Here is an 11,873-nt window from a genome sequence, read left to right as displayed (position 1 = left end):
ATTAAAATTAAAAATTATGATAGCTTTTTAACAATAGGTATAGTGAGGAGGGAGCACGATTGTTTTTTTTTTTAATGAGTGAAGATGAAATGGTAGCCCTGCCTGCGCTATTGGTATACGCTGGCGGGGTACCAGTGAAGGGTGACAGGTGAGGATGAAGGCAGGTCAGTTGGCCCATAGTGACCAATTGAACAAGAATTAACCACTATGGTTTCCAAGGAGAACCGCGTGGAGGGTGACCTGATAGGGTGTATTGCTAGCAATCGGGCTGTTAAATCTCATTACTGACAATCCCTTTCCCCCCGAAGTACGATTGTTAGTAATAGTGACTAAAAGCCCCATCGTCAGTAATCTACTCTGTTAAGTCGACCTAAGCGCACAACCCCCTGAAAACCATCATCATACATTTTTATATAATAATTACCGGTTTATCTTACATATAATTAGATCGAAACATTTCTGATAAATTTGTAACTATGGGTTAATTTGACTTGTCTTCATCTTTGCCTATCATCACTCACTGCCCAGCATATGCCTATAGAGCAGGCGCAGTTATCGTTTTATTTTTATCCTAATAAAAAAAGAACAATATAGCCAATTGGTTTTTTATTAAGCCACCCTTAGTCGCCCATTATAACATTCACGGGAAAGAAAGGGGTGGTCTATTCTTGCCGGGACCACACGGCCATTTGAATGGCTTGCCTATATAAAAATGTTATAATGTACTCGTATAACCACGCAATGCGAAAGTAAAAATGAATAATATTTTCTGTATGTTTATATTAGTGTATTTATATGTTTATAATGTTTAAATAAGTTAAAATTAGTTTATTTATTAATTATTGAGTGCACCACCTACCTATTTACACCATCTGGTATTAAGTCCGCAAAATGTACATATATGTATTTTTTTTTATACAACTTATAATGGCAAACAATCTGACGGTCCACCTGATGGAAAGTGGTAACCGTGGCCTATAGACATGAGCAGTACCATGGACATAACAGAGTATACTGTTTCGCCCATGATACCCCCCATAGGTTGCCATTCCTGAGGACTCAGGTGTTATTCCTCCGTACCCTGTAAATTAACGCCATATCCCACTGTGTGCATTAAAATTTAAATAAATAAGTTATCTGACATGGGACATGACGTTTTGCCCCCTATTGCCATTTATCATATGTATTTATTCTTATAGTGATAGAAAATAATTTATCTTCAAGTTGAAAACAATAATAGGCAAAGTTATATTAAAATCGGTAAAAAGATTAACATCCGATATGACATAGAATTGATGATAATATATTAAGATAAAATGTAACTGGATGCGGCCATAACTATTTTAGTAAAAACATATTCGAACTCGTATAAGTTACTTTATTTAAATTAATGTATGTGCACAATTATAATTCATCACAGTCTTCAATACATTAATCGTTAAGATATTTTGAATACTTTAAACGGACATCACAATCGTTTTGTCTGTTCTATAAAAATACAATTGTAACATAAATAAGTTTTATAGTATTTACAAGTAAGAGCCTATATATTATGAAACCGATATTCAAGAATACTGTATCTAACTCAACAGATCTTTTAGAATTATTATGTATTAAGTAGTCAATAGCAAATTATCAAATATTAATATCGTGTGAATTTAATTAAATATAATATTCACCTTACAGTTACAGTACAATACCTGTACATACCTGTACCTGTACATTTGTCTGTACCACTAACTGTGTACATAATATGGTAAACAGACTATACTCAGTGTTAATATAAAAAAATAAATTTACATCATGTCTAATCATTAACTAATAGGATAGATCTATTTATCGTTTCAATTTATTAAAAAAATGCCATAGTAGTTTACCATTTTTCATTATGCACGTTTTCACCACAATTATTAAGATAGGATCATACTGGTATACTATAAGTACTAAATATTCAATAATACTAATAATGTAGTCGAATTGTCATACTAATTCTAAAGAAATTACAAAATATGTCTTTTACTCAATAATTATAATTAGCTAAGTACGTAACGTGGTAATGCTGTCGATTTTTTATTTGATATTGATTCTTTTTTGAAGGAGCTTTAATGATTTAGTTTATATTTTGTACCAATTGTTAATTTAATATAAACCTCAGTAGGTATCAATAGTCAAATAGGTTGAAACAAAATTATTTCAAATTAGCAGTCATTTTTAATAATTATTTTCACGTGTACTGTAAAGTGACGTATCTTTTGGCATTAATGCAATCCATGTGATACAATCACATATAATTTAAAGTAAATATATTAAACTACAACAATTAAGTTTATCTACGTCTTAACAGGAATCGTGACTGTCGTATCATTGGAGTTATTACTCGGTCTCTTATCTTCTTCCTCAACAGGTGCAATGTAATTCCAAGACTGCGTTTCACCAGTACCAAAAAGTATAAAGTAGACAGCTGCACCGATGTACAGGGAGGCACCTGTCATGAACACAGGCCTCCATTCAGCAAAACCGTTCTGAAAATAGGTAGAAAATAATATTCTTTAAATTTTCAGAATAAATTCCGTTTTTGAAGAAATATGCTGTATGGAAAAATCTTTGTAGAGAGCTGATTTTACGTCTACAACCAGAGCGTTCACGGAAGAAAATAGTAATCTATAACTACATGACAGTTTCAAAGTGTGCGGACCTGCAGACTGGGGATGTATTCCCTGTTGATGACAGGCGATGCGGCAGTAGGCTGTTCCTAGCCATAGACATTACAACAAACAATTCTTTGGAATAAATCTGTTATACAAAAAAAACATAGCTAAAAGTTTAATAACATCCCCCAAACATAAAGTCGTAAATATACAAATTTTAAATATGAATATTTTTTTTTAATTTATATAAATTGTATAAATTATTTACAAAGCAATTATGGGTAATTATATTTATATCAAAACATGGTTAGATGCATTAGTTGATATAATTTAGGTACTATTTTCAAGAAACTTACCCCATTCTTTGTAAAATATGCTGTAACCAGTGGTGTAACAAAACCCGCGGTATTGCCAATGCCGTTAGCAATTCCGTACAATGTGCCAGCAAAGTTAGGGGCCAAGTCTTGGTGATTCACTAAGTTAGTCAGTGTGGCTGCACCGTTTGAGCCCATGGAGAAAGTGATGAGAGCCACTGAGAGGATTGGAGCACATCCAGTATACCCGAGGCCGATTAAAAGCAATCCGGGGACAATGTGGGAGAACAAGCAGAAGAATTTCCTCATAAACGTTATTGATACTATATTCTGTTTCAGAATTCTGTAAATAAATACAAATAGATACATTACATATTTGCCTAGGTATTTTCTAAAAAAATACAAAAGAAAAAGTTAAGGCAAATTAGAAACTCGAAATGAGAGTGCGAGTATGTTTAATTACGCTAAACCTGAGATATTTTTACTTTAAATAAAACAGTAGGTTTTACAATAATATTAATTATTATAATAAAAATAAAACGCTATAGATAAATAAAGTATTGAGGATTTACGTCACAATTACATCAAGAAATCAAAATATTAAATTATTTATAATATTATACTCATAAAAGGAATTTTACATGAATTTAATACACTTTTAAACTACAGACATGCCTAATATCTTTAAAAATTAAACTTAATCTACTTCCCGCTTAAATTTGAGTAACCAAGATCTACTTTTTCAATGATACTGCTGATAATATTTAAAAAATCGATAATTTAGGTACGGAGATTTCAAAATAATATGCATTGAAACTTAGTTTCTTTTACTCATGTTTGTTCAGATAGTAGTCACAATACCACAAAGAAAATAAATAATAAAAATAATAAAAGTAACAATAATTAAATAAAAATATTTACATACCTGTCACCAATTGCACCAAATATTAGTGAGAATAACATCCTAGCCAGATATGGTAATGATGATAGAGTTCCAGTAGCAGTGAGGTTGAAGCCCAACGCACTGGACACGAACTTGGGGGCCGCAGTCATCACAAAATATAGACCCCAGTTACTGCCATAGTGGAGTATCACCATGGCCAAAAACGGGAAGGAAGTGAAGATTCTTCGGAATGGTGGGACGACCTATTTCAAAAGATTGATAATGAAGTAAGATACGTCAAATCCTCTTTTTAGATATGGAATACCTAATATACAGGGTGAAATCGAAGTGTAGTGTGGAAGGGAGACTTTGTTTAAAAGTTGTTTGCATGGCCGTGTTTCAGTTTGATGTGTGAGATATGACAGTGAATATACAGGGTACAGAGGCATAATATCTTAATCCTCAAGAATACCAACGCATGGGGGGTATCATGGGCGAAATAGTATACTCTGTTATGTCCATGGTACTGCTCATGTTGTCTATAGGTGGGCTTGTTTACCATTCTAAGTTGCATAAAATAATAAGGTTCAAAATTATTTGTCATTTACAACCCATATTCCTTTAAAAATGTTGAGTTTCACTGGTAGAGTACACGCTCTTAAAGACTAATTAATAATTGCAATTCCATCCTATATCTATACCTATTTTGTTCGACAAAACAAAACATTTTCACGGGAGTAAATGCTATGCTTCATTACTTGGCTTCATATTCATTTTGCTCGATTAATGTCACTGTTTATTTACGAAGCAAATTCTCTGGTAATATTAAAAATAGGCTTTACGTTCATAAATCATTCTAATTTTAATACAAAGTAACAGTTAAAAATAAAATAGTAAAAAATATATAATAGCTACCCATAGACAAAAAAAGTTTAAGATATGAGACAGTAAAAATACTAAGCACCATTAAGTAATTATTTTCTCAACCATTTTGTTTAGAAATATTAAATACTAGCAATCCGTCCCGACTTCGCACGGGTAGATAGAAAGATAAGTCATGTTATCTTTAATAGGTAAATTTCTGATACATTAGGTTACATTTTTACAAATTTTGTACAAATCTCTATTTTTTTTATTAATATATTACTAATATATTACACCGTTAATCGGTAATAATGTAGTTCTGTATGGGTGAAAGAATTTTTGAAATCGGCTGAGTAGTTTTTGGGTTTATCCAGTACAAACAAACAATCAAATCTTTTCTCTAAATATTATTATGGATATATTGCCGTGTAGTCCCGGAATGTAACGAGCCACCCCTTCCTTTTTCGTGAGTGTAGTAAGAAAAGACTAAGGAAACTTAATAGTCAAGTCATGGGCAGCAGCGTCCCTCTTAAAACATCACCAAACCTAACTGCGACTGCAACCCACCTGTCAATCGTGGCAACTACGGGCAAAATCCCCCAATATAGGGACGCCTATATTCAGCAGTGGACAGTCAATGGCTGATATGATGATGATGATTATAGATATGTGTTCCATTTATAATATAGGCATCCAATAATAAAGGATGCCCGAAAAGTTCCACAAGTGACAAAGGATTCGCACAGGCGATGCCTTGGTAATTAAATTGAAATAAACTAATTTAATGATAAACTAAAAACACCAACCTTGGTATCTTTTGAACTGTGATTAACTTTGTCGCCAATAGCGTCCAAGATGTACTTCTTCTCATTATCGGATATGCGAGGATGCTGTATCGGCGTATCGTACACCAAAAACCACCATATAAAACACCAAACTGCAGTAATTGCTCCTAAAATAGTGAAAATTATAATTATTAATAAATTTTGAAAATTTTTACATTATTTACACCTATTTCTTTAAATTTATGTCGGGGATGTAAAGAACATGAACTTTAATAATTTATAATACAACAGTATCACACAATTATACCAACGGTCTGAAGCTATGTTATAAGGAACCAAATAAATAATACCAAAGTAAAATCCAGAACACTCAGACTCGAGCCAATTCAAAAAAGTATACGCATTTATTGTCTTCGTTATTCCGGAAATTGACCTAACCGGGAATCAAACTCGAGCAAAGCAATGTACCTATCACTGCGCCACAGAAATCGTCTAATGTGATATTACCTAATAATTAATTCGCAATTAATATTTCATATCACATCGTTTGCTTAAACTTCAATGTTGTCAGTTTTAAAAGGTGAAAAGAGCCGCTCAAGGTGAATCAAGTTTTAATTTATTTTGTACTCACTGTAATAAATCAGTATATGTGTAAAGTATACTATGTGCTAAGTCATGTGCTAAATCTGTCGAGTAGTTTTTACGTGAAAGAGTAACAAACGTCTCTATATGCATCCTTACAAACTTTCGCATTTATAATATTAATAAAATAAAATACCAAGCGGATGAAATTGTACAAATCCGAAATATTATGTACTAAGGCAAATTTAATACCTATCAAATTTGACCAGATATATAAAATTAGCCATATTATGATTTAATTCTTTAATATTATAATATATTATACTTTGGATCTTTTGCGGATATCCTCATTTCGGATTCTTTTATGCAAAGAAACTCCGAGCATAGCCCTTCCCATAGCCCGCCCTAGGTATAAATTACAAGTTTCAAACAATATACTCTGTTATGTCTATGGTACTGCTCATGTCTATAGGCGATGGTTACCACTTTTCATCAGGCGGGCCGTCAACTTGTTTGCCATTCTAATTGTATAAAAAATGTTTTATACAATACGTATACAATATAAAAGTAGTATCTATTCTCAGGTTACAAGGTACTTGAAAGCATTCTCTAACAACCAGTTTTAAAAGAAATAGAAAAATCAAATACAATTAGATAACTATATACCTCCATATCTATTCAATCAATGTAAACAAATAATGTCTAAAATGATATATTTTAGTTGTGATTGAAGTGATAATGACCGAGTTAACTCACCATGAGTAGTAAAAAATAAATAGATACCAACAAACAAGCTTAGATATGATATTAGTATTTTTAAGATTGTAATATTGACATTGGTATACCAGTATGTTACGTATCAAATCAATATGATTAGATACGAGATTGAAATGCAATCAAAAAAGTTATATTTCCCGTACTATACAAGTGTCTGTCAACAATTGCCATCCGAATGATCAATATTGACGATAATGTCTCTCATATTCGCAAAGTTATTGATATTTCGTTGATTCAGAATGATACGACTTTGATAACGTCATACGTAAAGTCACTATTTACCTTAAATCAGTTACAGATATTAATGAGAAGGCTTTTGAAAACTACTTCGAGTAATGTTCAGACGAGCTTTGGGCTACTAGTTTTACGATTAACATTATCCATACAACTTATTTTTTCCGTTAACTGTCCACTGCTGGATATAAGCCTTCTCCATAAGGGGAGTTTTGCCAGTAGTTGCTATGCTTGGCAGGTGGGTTGGCAACCGCAGTTAGGCCTTTAGAGATGTTTTTAAAGAAACGCTGCTGCAACCAAATAAGTGGAGCTGTTCTGAAGTTATTCATTTGGCAATTGATTTTTATTGAGGTACATATAAATCAATTAAATTTTAAGTTTTATTTTATATTAGCATAATTATCCATGTTTTCTTACAATTAATAAACTGTGTAACAAACATTAGAATTGGCGTTTACTACCCCCATTGTGTCATGAACATTTTGTTCTGCATTGAAAACATTTCTGAATTTAAACATTCAATTACAAAACGCAAATTTACTATTTCTGACCAAAGTATCTGCATACGCAATTAACTAATTTTTATAGAAATTAATTACTTAATTATTCTAATAGTTTAATAGTACTACTTTATTATAAGCTGTTAACCTGTTTATCAGTCTATAATGTTTTTTTCTATGTTATTAAGCAATTTATTTTACATTTTAACAAACATGGAATATGGTAATTAATATTTTTTATAATCAATATACAGGGAATCAGTGGATCCAGACGGCTGAGAACCGTTCCTTATGGCGGTCTATGTCCAGCAGAGAACAAATAATGGCTGAAATGATGATCATGGTACATATGTAAACCTAATCAATTTATTTTATTTGACATACGTCGTATCAAGAGCAATCATTCACGTGCTATACTGATAGATAGTACTCAATCAGATAAAATTTAAATCTAATATACTGTGGCATATCACGATGAATACGCGAACATCTTATTTACATGATGTATTTATTAGTTAGGCACTAGCTATGCCCGTGACTTCGCTTGTAGTATATTATACCTAATACTATGGTAACATTCCAACTCAAATAATTTCGTACACCATTTTTCACTTCATTTTTTACGGTATCTAGTGTCAAGGCCTATATTAAATTCTTTACCTGACAATAGATAATTATGAGAAAAATATGCCCCAAGATATTCATTCCTCATAACACAAGGTATTCAAGACTGAGGACCTAGCGATTGGTGTGATTGTAAGCATATATTATATACTAAAAGTGGTGTATTTGGAAAATATTTTTTAAAGCCGCCTGTACATATGTTTAGCTTAATATAGTGTGAAAATTTCGTATTAAGCAGTCTAATTGTTTTTACGTGAAATTCACACAAATAGATAAAGCAACAAGCGCAATTAGAGAAAATTTTCATAAACCATTCATTTGTCGGTATATGAATACAATTTTTAATTAGTTTAAATTTTATTTAATATTACCTGGTACATAGAATGCGTAATCCCATCCCAGATTCTCTATAAGGGGCCCAGACAATGACCATGTGACTACTGTCCCAATCGCGCCCCCGAGCAGGGCGCTTACGAATTTTCCCTTTTCCGCTGGCGGGGCCCAATGTGCTACCAGAGCGTGTAATGCTGGAAACAGTACACCCTAGAACAAAATGCAATAATCATATTAGTGTAAATTAATCAATGTAAAAGGCGGTTTTATCGCTAAATAATCTGTATTAGACAACCTTTAGATAGAAGACGACTTCCACGCGCTTCCCACAGAAAACTATCGTGGTTAATTCTTGTTGAATTCAGCAGTATAGACCAACTGATCTGCTTTCATCCTCACCTATTATCACTGACTGGTTGCCCGCTAGCGTATACCAATAACGCAGGGGAGGTTTCCGTTCCATTATCATCCATTAAAAAAAATCAGATACTTATACATAAACTTTCTTCGACAGTCAGATAAAATATTAAATAACTTTAGTCGTTTTTTGTGCCAACATTTTAATTTGCCTTTAAACGAAGCCTGCATTTTCTTTTTCTTAAAAAATAAACTTTTTCGCACATAAAACCTGTTTAAGTGTATTATAACTTTTTTTTAAATATCTTGTTATTACCAACATATGAAATTATATCCAATTATATACAAATGGTAATGCAACAACTTTTCAAAACAAAATAACTATTGAGTCACATATATTCCTAACTATTTATTTAAGGATATTGTGTACTGATGGTAATTTCAATGATTAAGTTATTAAATTTTACTGTTAAATACAGTTGAGTTTCTTTTATTTTTTTCTAACTACTCGAGAGATAGTTGTATATTATAAGAATCAAAATCCTTATATTACAGATGAGAAAATGAGTTTGTTTGTTACCTCTTAACACCTTATCAACTCATCATTAGAGTTCAACTAATCGTCATGGAATCTGGTATACACATTGTCTTTGAGATAGAGAAGGACATAGGCTATTTTTTATCTTGGTTAATTAATGTATCTCGGTCACGCAGATCCACATCCCTGGTAAAAACTAGTTATGTATATATATTAATATGTAAAAAATGTGGTATATAGACATATAAGAGCAATAAGTAAGTCAATAAACTCCATAAAAATAACTGATAAAAAATTGTTGTTGAAATGTGCTCTATCTACCTATGTGACTCTAATACAAATATTTCAAGGAATAATAGCCTAGAGATAAAAATAACACCTTATAGAAAAATATTTTGTATCTATTTATATACACCTCAGGTTCTATACGGGACAGGAAGAGTAAATCAAGTGTCGATAGGCTCTATCGTTAACTCCGTAGATGTCACCACAACCGTTTCCATCAAAAATTTCCATATGTAAACAAATTTTCCGATATTTTTTTGCTGGACGACTTTTTGTTGTTTACCGGCGTATTGCCACTTTAGCTTGCAGATTCTCCAGACTATATAGGTTAGTTCTACGAATATCTACGTTCCGAATTATTACGCAGTGAAACAATAAGTAGTAAGTGACACTACACTGAGTAAGCTATGACTCTCTAAGTGACTTGGAGCATCCTATACGTGTAATAGTGTGCAACATTTCAGTTTTATGGGAGTTAACTGTTGCACACTGCATCATCTTATACAAATATGTACATAACTTATGTACATATCTGTATGAGAAACAAGGTAAAAACGCTCTACCAAACATAATACTACCTATAGTGTAATTCACGATGTATATTTAGTGGAAACGCATATGGTATGGAGTATTTATATTTTTTATTTGTACTATTAAAAATTTTCAAAAAAATAAAAAAATGTTTTATAATATATATATATATATATATATATATATATATATATATATATATATATATATATATATATTAGATTGGGCAATAAAATGTTTAAAATATTATTACCGTAATTTTATGCTTGATTATTAGAATATAAAAGCTGCAAAGTGAACGTTGGCAAAGGTCGATAAGATAAGGTCATCACGTCATCTGTCAATGCAATAAACGTAAAACTTGTAGATTTCAATTTTGTATACTTTCTGTGACAGTATTGTGTGCAATAAGATTTTGTTATTTAGTTATGTTATAGTATATTCTGTTCTAAAATATGTGCCAATAGTTTTTTTTAATAGATGATAGTAGAACAATAACCCCACCTGCGCTATCGGTATACATTGGCAAGGCACCCGTAAAAGATGACAAGTAGGAATAAAGCAGATCAGTTGGCCTGTCGTGACAAATTCAACGATAAATCAATCACAATAGTTTCCATGTGAAACCACGTAAACATCGACCTGATAGTTATATTGTTAGCAATGGGATTGTTAGGCTCCATTACTATAAATTCCTTCTCACCCTGTGCCTAATGTTGTCAACATTAATTGTTAATGTAATATTAAGTTGATTTGGATTAGTTTCGTTTCTCTATAATGTCTTGTTACCTAATTAAGTTACATTTCATTTAAAAGATGTTTTTCAAATTCAAATGTGTAACAATCCTAAAATTTTTATTTGCATGTTATTACATATATATTTAAAAAAAATCAAAATGGTATCTATAATAATATATATAGTAATATTTGTTATTTTTCATAAGTAGATACACCTATTGCATATAATTTAGCATTCAGTAATTTTAATGAGCTGGGTCGCGTAATTCTAAAACTGTTTTGCGTCCACAGTACATAAAACTTGTTTGATCAAGTACCATCGTCTTATATATATTATAAATCAGCTATTCCTAAATTCTTGTAATTGTATTTTTGAACAAAAAATAAGACATCTCCGATGAGCTAAAAATTCTTAGATCTCAAAAATTGACAAGTGTGAGAGGTATCTGATGTCACCCCTGATAAATAACATATTTTGTATTGTCGTTGTATGATATTCGTTTTATTTATAAATACATTTACCTCTGCAAATAAAAATCGTAACAAAATTCACTAATGAATAACAATATTTTTTATAAAACAAATTTCCCTGTAGACACTCGATTCTACGTTTTGAATTCAATTAGCATTTTATTATTATTTTAAATTAGGTTAAAAATCTACAGGCAGATTTTGTAACTAATTTTTACTATTGTTATAAACGTGAAAATTAATCTGTTTGTTTGTTATCTCTTACCGCCTTAATGGTTCCACCAATCGTCATGAAATTTGGTATATATATATTATATGAAATACAGAAGGAAATAGGTTATTCGAAGTTGCAGATGAAAGCAAGTCAAATAATAAAAAATAGCAGCTTCAAATATCACTATTATTAAAA

General features: G+C 31.4%; 1 protein-coding gene across 1 annotated transcript in view; it reads right to left on the bottom strand.

Moving 5' to 3' along the window:
• Positions 1-1,361: 1,361 nt before the first annotated feature.
• LOC113516126 (uncharacterized transporter slc-17.2-like) overlaps positions 1,362-11,873 on the bottom strand; it is a 30,137-nt gene continuing 19,625 nt past the window's right edge. Inside the window, exons 5-9 of the mRNA XM_026900497.3 lie at positions 8,583-8,754; positions 5,516-5,661; positions 3,888-4,108; positions 3,005-3,305; positions 1,362-2,522 (exon numbers count right to left, since the gene is read on the bottom strand). Of these exons, the coding sequence (XP_026756298.2) occupies positions 2,331-2,522; positions 3,005-3,305; positions 3,888-4,108; positions 5,516-5,661; positions 8,583-8,754 (1,032 nt within the window). The 3' untranslated portion in view covers positions 1,362-2,330. The remainder of the gene's footprint in view (positions 2,523-3,004; positions 3,306-3,887; positions 4,109-5,515; positions 5,662-8,582; positions 8,755-11,873) is intronic.

The sequence above is a fragment of the Galleria mellonella genome, unplaced genomic scaffold (genome assembly GCF_026898425.1).
Source record: "Galleria mellonella isolate WM207_F2 unplaced genomic scaffold, CSIRO_AGI_GalMel_v1 utg74, whole genome shotgun sequence".
In the NCBI taxonomy this organism is placed as follows: domain Eukaryota; kingdom Metazoa; phylum Arthropoda; class Insecta; order Lepidoptera; family Pyralidae; genus Galleria; species Galleria mellonella.
The sequence above is the reverse complement of the archived record's forward strand: the minus strand, read 5'-3'. Positions and strand labels throughout refer to the sequence as shown.